Source organism: Phyllostomus discolor, chromosome 9, assembly GCF_004126475.2.
Source record: "Phyllostomus discolor isolate MPI-MPIP mPhyDis1 chromosome 9, mPhyDis1.pri.v3, whole genome shotgun sequence".
In the NCBI taxonomy this organism is placed as follows: domain Eukaryota; kingdom Metazoa; phylum Chordata; class Mammalia; order Chiroptera; family Phyllostomidae; genus Phyllostomus; species Phyllostomus discolor.
The window spans coordinates 87,412,219-87,425,624 of NC_040911.2; the positions used below are offsets into that span (position 1 = coordinate 87,412,219).

The 13,406-nt window shown below is 35.0% G+C and overlaps 1 protein-coding gene and 1 long non-coding RNA gene across 9 annotated transcripts in view; both read right to left on the reverse strand.

Moving 5' to 3' along the window:
• The window catches only part of RBM39 (RNA binding motif protein 39), a 29,947-nt gene that overhangs the window by 3,622 nt on the left and 12,919 nt on the right, over positions 1-13,406 (reverse strand). For 6 of the 8 annotated variants that reach the window (XM_028524000.1, XM_028523998.1, XM_028524002.2 and 3 more), the window contains 6 exons: positions 13,137-13,289; positions 10,970-11,107; positions 9,377-9,442; positions 6,589-6,793; positions 6,095-6,172; positions 2,142-2,192 (listed from right to left, as the gene is read on the reverse strand). In XM_028524000.1, coding sequence (XP_028379801.1) covers positions 2,142-2,192; positions 6,095-6,172; positions 6,589-6,793; positions 9,377-9,442; positions 10,970-11,107; positions 13,137-13,289 — 691 coding nt within the window. The remainder of the gene's footprint in view (positions 1-2,141; positions 2,193-6,094; positions 6,173-6,588; positions 6,794-9,376; positions 9,443-10,969; positions 11,108-13,136; positions 13,290-13,406) is intronic. The other 2 variants (XM_028524001.1, XM_028523999.2) reach the window with 1 other exon arrangement.
• On the reverse strand, positions 422-2,135 carry LOC118496826. The gene is made up of 2 exons (XR_004899384.1): positions 1,796-2,135; positions 422-1,759 (listed from the first exon to the last, which is right to left on the reverse strand). It is a non-coding gene; the product is annotated as an uncharacterized LOC118496826 (long non-coding RNA).

Below are 13,406 nucleotides of genomic sequence, written 5' to 3' on the forward strand. Positions count from 1 at the left end.
GAGTTTATACCCTGAGAAGCAGGGAATAATAAAAATGCAGTCTGAAAATGCCAGTAAGGCCATGGCCAGGTAGTTCAGTTGGTTAGAGTGTTGTCTTGGTAAGCTAAGGGTGCTGATTCAACCTCCAGTCAGGGGCACATACAAGAAGCAACCAATCAATGCATAAATAAGTGAAACAATAAATCAATGTTTTCTTTCTTTTTGTTAAAGATGATTTTATTTATTTTTAGAGATAAGGGGAGTGGCAGACAAATAGGGAGAGAATCATGTGCTAGAGAAACATCAATTAGTTGCCTCATGCACATCACCAACTGGGGACCTGGCCCCACAACCCATGGATGAGCCCTGACCAGGAATCTAACTAGAGACAGAAACCTTTTGTTTGCCCAGCGCACTGAGTCACACTAAGTTAGGGCAAAAGTTTTCTTTCTCTCTCTAAAAATCAACCCATTAGAGTAAAGTGCCACAAAGATCTATACACTTTAATTCTTAGATTTCTACCCATGAATATAGTTATATTTAAAAAAAGATGTAAATGGGAAATGGGGGACATTTATAATAGGGTCAACAATAACAAATTTAAAAACAAAGTGGGAATAAATTTAAAAATATGTAAATATAAAAACATTGTTTTAAAAAGACACAAAACCACTCAAGCATTTAAGATTTAATACCCTAATATTATAAATCTTACTAGAAAATCAAATCCGTATTTTAGAAATTATGTCTGTTTTAGCACAAGAAACACTAAAAATAATATAGTAATACTCACTATATTAAAAACTTTAAAGAAACTACTGGACACTAATATTTAGGCTCAACATTTAAAATCTATATTGGTTTAACTTTGAAGTTAAGAGCATTCACCAATATAGCTGCACCCCTGCTTTCATGTGATTGATAAAACATTACCAGTAGCTGTTATACAACTCACCGTAATCATAACATTTGACCAAATTTCATTCCAATACATAACAAACAAAGCTAAGGATAAAATAGTGCATTAGAAATTATAATAATTAAACGTCCACCAGAGGAAGTATCAGAAATAGTCCGCTGAATAAAAATTATACCTGTGCATGAAATACATTTTAAAAAATGTTTTTGATAAAATTACACAATTTTTGCTTATTTTTTTACTTAAAAATAAGCAATTTAAAAAATAAAGTTTTACATTAGAATACAAATGCAACAGAAGTCACATTCTATTAGGTCAAGTTAAGGATGCAACCGTGCTTATTACAAGAAATAAAGCCCGCTGTGTACCTTATCACAAACAAATGGTAATATGCTTGGGAAAAAACCAGAAGGTCATTTACGAGATTAACTGAGGATTTAATTTTTCCACTTTCCCAAACTAGCTGTATTACAAATACTAAAAAATATTTAGAATAAAGTATGATAGAAGTATTACAGCTCAACCTACATGAATGCAGAACACAATAAATTCAGCATAGAAATACTAATAGGAAAACACACTATTTCAACTTTTAAAATCTGTTAGAAAAAAAAGGATTGAGTAAAACTCTCCCATTTGCTGGTTATACACTTAATTTCTGACTATCAAGGAACATGGTAGACCTTTCTCATTGAGAATCATTTCCCTAAATAACTAAATATACCCTATGAAAGTATACTTTATTTTGCTCAATAGCAAAGCGCTCTATCAAACAGCAGATATTTACGTGGTAATTAACAATGAAAAATAGCCTACTTTATAAATCATAACAATCTCCGAAAATCTGCATGTAATTTTGTTCTGGGTCATTTTTTCATTGCTTAGTACTGCATATACAATCACTGGAGTTAGAGCCAGTTTTTCCTGACTTCTATGTAAAGTTACTAACAATTTCTACACAAAAATAAGCACAAAAGAGTGAAAATAATGCTAAGCAAGCTAAAGCCCCCAAAAGAACATTTTCATTTTTCATCCATGCAATTGTAGTAATTTGATTAGGTCTTCTGAAACATACATAACATTAGCAGTAAAGCTTACTGTGTCTATATACAACCATGTCATTATGACAAAATTGGGTCTAAAATACAGAGTATGGTAATAAATACAATATAATATATACAAACAGCTATGTCTTGCTACACATTCACATTTACTTAAAAGACAAATAAAAAGCTCAACTCACCTTCAGTCTGTTGAGAAAGTCTTGTTTGCAAATCTATAACAAAAGAGAATTCTACAGCTCAGTGCAGGAACAATGAAGAGCCTCAACTAACAGGGTAAATGTCAGGAAAGCATTAATAAAAGAGGACTATTGTAGCAGGGTTTATTAAAATGAACTTACAGAAAACCTGGCAGCCAAACCTCCTTCCCCATTCCTCATTGGCAAGGCTTTGGGGCCTCCTTGTTTCCTCCTATCCTACAAAACTTACTTATGCCTCTCTATTCCTATTCCTAGCAAGTAATCTTCCACATCTCAAATGCATTCCACTACACTACTCTGCACACGGGAATAATGGGAAATGGGGAAAGGGAAGCACACCGGTCAGAAAATACATGAAAACCCTGGTCTTGAGAATTCAATTCCAAGTACTTGGGATATTAAACTATTGATTGTCCTGTTAGTGAAAATAAGCATTTTAAACTTTCAAAACGTTATTTTTAAAAAAATAGTAATCCCTGCAATAGTATACATCGAACTATAAATACTTTCACTGATCTACCAATTCAGTAGTAAGAATATCATCAGTGGGAAATACCATTCTAACTGTATCTATTACTTTTTAAAAGTGCTTTTTAAAGCTTAAGTAGTCTAACTCTGAAGGTGAATTTTATTTGGATCTGGTTTCATGACCTAGTCTAGAAATTTAATGACGCAAAAATTAAATCTAATCGGGTTTACCATAATCTAAGAAACACAAGAAATTTTAAGCATCTAGTTAGTATTAAAAATAAAGAAAATGGGGATTTTTACCAATGTATTTCCCCATATAATCAATCATTAACACACTTCTACATGAAAAGGCAGGTTAACAGAAAACTGATAGGATGTGAACACAGAAGCAAGTCTGAATAGTAAAGAAAATGGCCAGTGTTGAAAAGCTATCTTGAAGCTTGAAAGTTACTGAAATAGCCTTGGCTGGTGTGGTTTAGTGGATTTCTGTGAACCAAGGAGTTGCCGGTTCCATTTTCAGTCTATCGTGCAAACCTGGATTGCAGGCCAGGTCCCCAGTAGGGGATGTGCCAAAAGTGGCCACATACTTATCTTTATCTCCCTCTCCTTCCTTCCTCTCTCTAAAAATAAATAAAGAAATAAATAAGATCTTTAAAAAGTTTTTGAAATACACAATACAAAAATTGTTTATATTCAGTACCCAATTTTTGTTAAGGTAATTCAATTGCAATACTTTATTACCATTGGATTTCTTGTTGAGTACATGAAAATAATCACAAAACATGGGCAAAACTGAAAAGGAATCTGCAGCCCAAGTTATATTGGGAAATAAATATACCTGGGTCCTAGGTGCTCAAAATTGGCATCTCAAGGAGTTGAAGAAATATAACTGGTGTATACTGAAGGAACTTGAAGATATGATCATAGGAACATTGTCAATAAACTTTAAATTATAACACAATTTGTCTTTTTTTTTCCTAAAATGGGAAAAAATGTATAGATATCAGAAATCCATGCTATTTCAAGTATATAAATTCCTATCAAAACTGCAAAAATAAAGGTGACTTTTTATATGCCCTTCTGATCCCAAGATTATGGCCAGAGAGATACCAATGTCACCAAGAATAATTTGTAGGATGCCAAAAATTTGTTTTGAAGTGTTTTTAAAGTCTGACCAAGAATTCTGACCCAGAAACAAATAAGATGTGAACACTTAAAATGTTTTATTTTCAGAAAAAATTTTCCAGTGATTTCTCAGGTTATTTGTGACAAGTTGGAAAATAAAGCGCGGGTTTCACGAAGGTAAAGGATCCTGTATTAGAAAGGATCTGTTAAAACTTCCAGAAGAAAAGCATATATATGGATATAGCCCTGGCCAAGTAACTCAAGTTGGATTAAGGCATTGTCCCAATATACCTGGGGGTCTGATCCCTGGTCAGGGCACATACGAGAATCAACCAATGAAATACATTAAATAAGTGGAACAGCAAATCGATGGCTCTATCTCTCCTCCTTCCTCTCTCTAAAATCAATTAAAAAAAAAAAGTATGCAGGTATAATGATGACCCACCCTTGGTTTCAAACAGTTTTAAAGGGTTCACAGGTTAAAAGGTCTCTAAGCACTCAGCAATTTATTTAATTTCAACAAGGAATGTGTAAGTTTTAGTGACTATCTGGAGGAAAACCAGATGTATTATTTACCTATAAATTGAGTTGACTAAGTAGCAATACAATTTATCAAGTGTAAGAAAAACAGAATCAAATTTTAAATCATATCAACAAACACTTAAAAGGAGGAACATAACAAATATATAAGTAACTCAATGGCTATTTCCAGCAACTCACATGGACATTTAGAATTTTATTGTTGATCATAATCAGCCAGCCTTAATATAAGCTTCATAGGAGTGTGGCAATGGAGGTATAATCATATATAATGCATGACAGAAGAATTAACAAAGGGTATTTAATAACAGAGTCTAACATAAAAAAAAATCTTCAACAAGATGAAGATATTGTTTATGAGGAAAAAGACCAAACTAACATTTGACACACACCATCCAGGATACAACCGGAGATTGTTTAGAAATCAATCATATGTCACTGCATTAAATCCCTGAAGGCAGGGGACCAATCTTGTTCACTAGCCTTTAGTGAATTACCTAGAATATGGTAAATAATCAAGCATATTTTCTGAATTATTGAAAGAATGACCTGAACAATGGGAATAAAGAAAGTTTTCAGATTAAATAATTTTCAAACCATAGATAAGGGATTATTACTGAAGTGATGGGTTTCCTTTAGCATCTTCAATTATAGCAAATGATGTCTATGACTACTTGTTCACTGTAAAGAAACCAAACACCTAACATTTATTTTGAAAGTAAAAATAAAATCAATATAGTAATGGTTGTGATTTTTCTTCTCAAACATGTGGCATGGTTTTGTCAGAAATTTCAGAGAATAACTACCTATTAGATTGTAAAATAAATCATCAATTTGACAGAGAGCACAGAAAACCTAAAAGCAGGTTTTTTCTGCAAGTACTCTTATAAACGTTTGGATAGCCATTAAAAAAACAAAAACAAAACAGTGAAAAGCCCCCTCCAAATAACGAAGAACAATATAAAAGTAGAAATGATCCTCTCCATTTCAATTTAAAAGAAAATCATGAAGTAATCACATGAACCTTTTTGTATAGATTCAGTACCATCCTATTTCTTATTTCTTTTTCAAATTTTTCAATTACAGTTGAAATTCAACATTATACTAATGTCTGGTGTAGATGTTTCATATTTTTACATATTGTCAGCCTTACTTTGTAGATAAAATCGAAGGACCAATATATAATAGAAATTGCCACTTTCTTGGGTTAAGTACTTCCTGTCATACAGGTTTACAATATAAATGGTTATTTTATGTACTTTTAAAAAGACTTCAATATTTCAAAATTAAATTAAGCAGTGTTTCATAAACCAAACCCCTTGTTACATAATTGTAACAAAGTGCCGATGATCTCCTCCCTTCCTGATTATCTTCCTGATTAGCTCCACTCAAGAGCTCAAAATATATACTATTTAGAAAAGCACTTTCTTGGGCATTTTTGATATTGCAACCACTTTAAATAAAGCTTGATTGAAAGGCCTTTGGTAGTTTTCTGAACTTTAATATTGCAATATAAACCTATGGTCTTTAATAAATATACTTTAAAAGGTATGGCTTACAACAATTTCAACTGAAACTGGTGTGCAGGGTTTAGTAGCAATACCCTGACAGCTTATTATGATTAGTGGATAATTCTGTCCTATGTCTCCACTTTCTTATGTGATCATTTGAAATTTATAGACTCTAAGTACTTGATGAATTGAATTCTCAGTAAGTCCTTTTGAATGCAAAAATTTGGCAAATTTTCGAATTAGGTGAAAAAAACAATGATTTCAAATTAGAAAAGATTCAATTCCTACCTGCCACAGCACCAAATGCCAAAGAGCCACTCATTTGCAGAGCTTGCTGTGCTGCTGGTGGGATCTGCAAACCTGTACCTGTAAAAGAATAGCCCTTCAAGTCCTTCATATGTTAACACCAGAAAAATCCAGTGTTTTGAGTGCTTACTACTAGGTACCTGTCTAGAAAAAGTTACAAGCAGCATATAGTATAGGAGCTACAACTAAGTTTATTTTGAATAAACTTTAAAATAAATTTTAAAATGAGGATAACATTTTTATACAAAGCAAAAGGAATCATGTAACATTTGCTATGGTACTAAAAAATGCACTACCATAGAGTAGATACCATTAGAACATTAATGCAAGAGGTTTGTCTATGAAATTACATGCACGTGCTGCCCAAGGATAACATCAATCGCAAAATAAATCACTTTCCATTTAGTAGTGTGCATGGTCCCTTTTCTCATTATCATACTCATAGTAAATCATTCACAACACTAAGAAACACTTACCCTCTGCAAGTCTTGCCATTAATTGGAGACGACCAGTTGTTCCCAAGTCAATTCCAGTCCTTTCCAGTTCGTCACTGTCCAAAAATGAGCTAGCGCTGGAAGCATCAGTACGTTCAGTAACATGACCAACTTTCATTGGTCTTCCAGCTAGCTCAAATCCATTAAGTTGTTCCAACGCCTTCTTGGCACATTCTGAATCAGAAAACTGTAATTGAGAAAGGTAAAAAAGTCCAGTACATCAGCTTACATATATAACCAAGGCAAAAAAAAAAAAGGAAAAAAAAAAAAAAGCTTACAAATTAAGTCCAGTTTTTTCAACAGTAACTGGGTAAATGATAAAGTACAGCTCGGGGTGGTGTGCCTCAGTGGACTGAGTGCCGGCTTGTGAACCAAAGGGCTGCTGGTTCAATTCTCAGTCAGGGTACATGTCTGAGCTGTGGGCCAGATCCCCAGTTAGGGGTGTAGAGACAACCACTGATGTTTCTTTCCCTCTCTTCCCCTCTAAAAGTAAATAATAAATAAAATCTAAAAAGATAAAGTAGAAACTTGAAGCTATTATATATAACCAACATGATCAAACCATATTATTGACCTGAAGATTTAAAATGACAAGGCACTCTCCTCTAGGAAGCATGCCTGTGCCTCCTGTCCGAGGCTTATTACCTTTATGCTTTTCTCCTATGCTTCAAGGGCCCCTTCTTTCACCTCTGCAACTTGTTTCCTGAACACATTTCTGCTACAACTTGCTTCTACCTAGGTGAATTTCTAAATAAACTTTCTTATAGTTTGGAAAAAAATAGAATTCAAAATAATAAAAAAATGATAACCAAGCAATGACAACTATTTTAGGAAAGAAAGAATCATGGTAACAAAATGTGAAAATTTTTAACTCAAAGCCCTTCTTGTCCTGACTGGTATGGCTCAATCAGTTGGGTATCATTTCATAGACCCAAAGGTCACAGGTTTGCTTCCTGACCAGGGTACATGCCTGGGTTGCTAGCCAGGTCCCTGACTGGAGGATTAAGAATGGCAACCAGTCGATCTTTCTCTTGTACATCTTTGTTTTTCTCCCTTTCTTCCTCCCTGTCCACCTCTAAAAATAAAATCTTAAATACATGCATACAAAAAGGTTTTTTTAAAAAAGACTTTACTTACTTATTTTTAAAGAGAGGGGCATGGATGGAGAAAGAGATGAAGAGATACATCAATCGGTTACCTCTCCCATGCCTCCAACTGGGGACCTGGCCCACAACCCATGCATGTTCCCTGACTGGGAATAGAACCAATGACCTTTCAGTTTGCAGGCCAGCACTTAGTCCACTAAACCACACCAGCTAGGGCCATACATAAAATCTTTTAAAAAAATCCCTTCTTAATGTGCTGGGACAAGCTGAAATGGTGTTTTTACCCTCATAAAAGTGAACTACTCAAAAAAATTAAAGTTCATTCAGATGTTCTTTTTAATACAAAATTCTGGATCATAATTTCTTGATAATGAAATCATGACAGTTCTTAATTCCAGGATGCTAACAAAGCAAAACTCTAATCCACTCCTTCTAGTTTAAATTAAATGGGAGAAAGGAACCTATTCCCATAAATTCCATAGTTTAACCTTTATCACATTTATCATTTAAAATAATTTTTTTGTTATGGAGATGGAAGTTTACACACACAGCACCATGTAAATTTATGTAATCTAGATTTGTATACAGATCACTGAATCACAGTAAATAGTTAATAGAAGTTACATTTAAAATCCTTTCAAAAAACTCCACATCACTTTCTATTGGGGGAAAAAAAATACCGGTAACCACACTAATGTTATTACGAACAAAATAAAATGTTGGTGAGTTGGCAGTTTCATTAAGTTTTCTCCTTTCCCCAGCACATATTAAATAAAATCCCTGTAACCAATGAAATAGACTCTGTACTATGACTAAATTTTATTTTCATTTGGACATATAACAATTTAATTTGTTGATTAAAACTGGTTCCCATTTGTATTTTAATGTAAAAATGTTTCCATCATCTTTCCAAGGTGACAAGATCATATATTTGAAAAAAATTCCTACCATGTTAACTGGATTACATCATGAACTGTAAGAGATTAAAAAAGCACCTCCACTTACCATTAATTAGTCCAACTGTCACCTCCTATCATAATCAGAGACTGAGTAGCAATAGCCAGCCAGAAATATAAGGTATCTCATTATTGTGGGATGGTGCATATACATAAAAAGGATTTTAAGTAAAATGAAATTTCAAGAGACCTTCATTCACCAGACAATACTGTGTCAAAGATAAGTAAAAAATTAAAGTAGTCATATAAGGGAAATCAGAGACTTCAATCATATGCAGAGTTGCCTGGCTCGTGTGCCTCAGGTGGACTAAGTATCGGCCTGCAAACCAAAGGGTTGTAGGTTCGACTCCCAGTCAGGGCACGTGCCTAGGTTGATGGCCCCAGTTGGGGATGTGTGAAAGGCAACCAACACATTGATGTTTCTCTCCCTCTATTTCTGTCTCCCTTCCCTTCTCTCTAAAAATAAATAAAATCTCAAAACAAAATTTACATAAAGAGTTGGCTAAATAAATTGACCATATACAGGATAATATTAAACTGGCTAAATAAATGTTCACATCTGCTAAAAAGAAATGGCTATTAAATGGCAAACTTATCTAAAACACTTAAAAATATTAACCGTGCCTCCTTCCCCACAGTCAAAAACTAATGAAATTTTACTATGCTTCTTAAATCAAAATCATTGAAGTCATAATGTTAACGGTTTACCGTAATAAATCCATATCCTTTGGATCGACCTGTTTCACTGTCCATCATAAGCTGGATACTTTCAATCTAAAAATAAAAACGTAATTATTACATAAATAGTGAGGGAACAAACTTTTTTCCTTGAAACACGACGGACATTATTTCCCTCTCTCCCCTAAAAAATAATTGGAAGTATACCGCAACCCGTGTATCACCGCCCCCCAATCTTCTGAAGGCCTAGAAATTTCCTAAACAAGAGGTCATACATTGAGGAGTCAACTGCCCCCCCCACACATACACCTTAGTCTTCTGCCTCAAAAACAAATGACAAAAACTTGCCCTGGCTGGCATGGCTCGGTGGACTGAGTGCCAGCCTGATTCCCAGTCAGGGCACATACCTGGGTTATGGGCCAGGTACCCAGTAGGGGGCATGTGAGAGGCAACCACACATTGTTTCTCTCCCTGTCTTTCACCCTCCCCTCCTGTCTAAAAATAAAATCTTAGGTTTCTTTGAAAATGACAAAAACCTGAAGTCCTTTATAAAATATAATCAAAAGTCAGAAATGAAACCACCACTTAGTTTGTATTCCGTTATGCTAATAACACCAAAAATAATTCTCTATCCATACACAGAAAGCATGAAAAATCAAGATACGACACCCACAGCATGTATCTTCATGTTCTGGTGGTTGCCAGAATATACTCATTTTGTAATAATCTGGTCTACCCATACAATTATGATTTACACAGATTATGTGTGAGTTTCCAATAAATAAAGCACAATCTCAAGACCCTAACTTTTACCATTGTTGACTTAAAAGAGTTTAACAAAAGGCTTCAGTGGGCTAGGAAAAGCAATAAAAATATATCCAAGAACAATGAACATTAGTAGTGGGTTAAGATTCAGCAGGAACCACCATTTTTATTCATGGCCACAAAAATGGATCTTTTAAACCAGAGCACAGCCTACTATTAACTTTTATTCTAAAAATGTCCAGTCTAAGCAGTGATTGGTGTGACTTGGTGGAATGAACGAACATCATCTTACAAACCAAAAGGTGGCCAGCACATGCCTGCACTGCAGGCCAAATCCCTGCTTGAGGTTATGCAGGAGGCAGCTGATCAATGCTTCTCTTGCACATGTACGTTTCTCTCCTCCTCTTTCCTTTCTAAATAAATATAGATAAAATGTCTACTCTAATATGAGAACCAACTGGACATAAAAAGTCCAATTATTCTTTAATTTAGTAGAGAAACTTCTTTATATACTCTTAAATTTTCAGTAAGAAATCATCAAAAAAAAAATCTCTTGCTCCATATGCATTTTTATTATTCATGTTGATTTTTAAAAAGTAATTGATTCTAATACTATGCATTTCACGGTAGCTTAAGAAGAAGATATTATGAATCTTTAACTTCAAATTATATGTACTTTCAGGGACTCTTTTTTTAATTGAAGCTGTCATAGAAACCTTACAGAATCACCTTCCCTCATCTTAATGGTAATTTTATAGAGTCATGACAACAAAACAGATATCTAAGAATTATCATACAGTTATGCTCGGACCAAGAGCTCACTAAAGAAACTGATGCGTTCAAGAAATCAGGACTTACCCTTCCAAAAGGCTCAAAGATCCCCCGAAGCATATCTTCAGTTATGTTAAAGTGTAATGAGCCCACATAAAGCCTCATAGGTCCAGCACTTCCTTTTTGTAGATTGTTTGCCATTGCTGCAGCTCTGTTTTTTTCTGCCTACAAATTAGATAAGTCAAAATGCACATTACACAACACTAATACAAATTAGTAAAATAGTAAACCCCACCCACAGATTAGGTTTGCTTAATGACTGATGTCAAAGGTTAGTAAAAAAAATTGCCTTGGCTGGGTAGCTCAATTGATTTGATCATCATCCTGATAGGCCAAGGTCACAGGTTTCATTCCTAGTCAGGGCTCATACCAGAAAGGAACAATCAACAAAGGCATAAGTGGAACAACAAATCGATGGTTTTTTTCCCCTCACTCTAAAAAAAAAAAAAGTAAATTTAAAAAACAAGATAAAATAATGCTAAGTGTTATAGTCATACACGAAAAGGACAAATGTTCTATTATTCCCTTTACATGTCACTGTTTAATGGCACTGAGTCATACACTTAAACAGTTAAAATGCCATTTTTTTTTTTTTTTTGCCCCAGCTGGTGTAGCTCAAAGGATTGAGTGCCGGCCTGCAAACTGTAAGGTCACTGGTATGATTCCTTCCAGGTCAGGGCACACACCTAGGTTGCAGGCCAGGTCCCTAGCTGGGGGCTTGTGAGAGGCATCCAATGAATGTTTATCTCCTTGTTTCTCAAAATAAATAAAATCTTTTAAGAAAAGCTGAAGTTTTAAGTACTGATGCACCCTCTTATCAGACATGTTAAAATGGAAAATCAAGCCCTGGCTGGCGTAGCTCAGTGGATTGAGCGTGGGCTGCGAACCAAAGTGTCGCAGGTTCGATTCCCAGTCAGGGTACATGACTGGGTTGCAGGCTGGGTACCCAGTAGGGAGCACGCAAAAGGCAACCAAATATTGATGTTTCTCTCCCTCCTTTCCCCTCTCTCTAAAAATAAATAAAATCTTAAAACCAAAGGAAAAAAGAAAAAAGAAAAGCAACCAATGTGGACTATTCAGGTACTGATGATGGAACCCTAGTATGTATTTTCGTATTACATAGTAGATACATCTAAATTTTTCCACATCTAAATGAACTAAAATGTTGATGCCAATTCTGTAGAGAATCAGCAAAGAGGAATTATATCAAAATTTGCTTTACCTTAGAATATGTCCTCCAGTTAGTTTATAAAACATCCACTTTTCAAGAAATATTAGAACTGATAGCTGTTCAAATTACTGTTTTTTAAAACTGATTTTTAGAGGGAGGGAGGGAGAGGGGAAAGAGGAGTTAGAGACAGAATTATCAACTTGTCGTTCCACTTATTTATGTATTCAGTGGTTGATTCTTGTATGTGCCCTGACAGGGGATGGAACTTGCAACCTTGGTGTATTGGGACAACACTCTAACCAACTGAGCTATTTGGCCAGGGCCAAACTAGTCTTTGTTGGCTTTATATAAATATAAAATTTTCTGAAAGTAGAAAATTTTTCTGAAGTAGAAAATCAGCGCATTTTTTCTTCCGGGTGCCTTTCTTTTCGTTTTTCTCTTTCCCCACAGACATGCATCTCCTGAACTCTAAGGGACCCCACAAAACTTGAAACCAGGGAAGCAAAAGGCAGCAGCTCCTCACTCCAGGCTACCCCCTGGACCCGTTTCCAAGGCCCCCTTTTCTGACTACTCTGTAAGCCAAAGCATACCCAAGGAGGGTCATTTCTTTCCTATAACATTTCTAGAGAGCCAAAGCAGTCTCTCCTAGGCTGGCTCTTGTTGCTTCTTCAATCCTAAGCCCTTTTTTGTTTCCTGTCTCCAGCTTTAACCAAGGTACTCTCTCCCCGCCAAAAAAGATCAAAATCACTCAACTTGAAAGACTGGAAGGGGAAAGCATGTTCTTGGATGCTTTATCTCCAACAGATTATCACAAATCAATAAAATTCTAGACAAAGTCTGAAATCTTGTTCAAGAAATAGGTAATTACAAAAAAACACTATGCTAAAACTGTCCTAAGAACCTATGGCCTAAAGTAGCATAGTAAGTGGTGATTACATAAGGCACAGAGAACTACAGCACAACACTGAGAAAAGCAGGTTTCCATTAGTATCAATGATGAAATTCTTAAGCAAGAAAAATCACCTGTGATGCCTGTACTATGATTGGCACTCCTAAAACCCGTTGGCCAGTTAATCCTATTGCTAGAGGCACTGAGCTAACATCAACAAATTCCACATAAGCAATTCCTTTGGAACGTCTTGAATTTCTATCGGAAATCATCCTCACATCTCGAACCTGAAAAAAAAAAAAAACACACACACACAAACACAGTTAACAAAAGGTTGTTTGTACAACTATCCCATGCAAACCATTATAGGTAATTTAAAAAACAAAGAGGAAGAATACTGATGC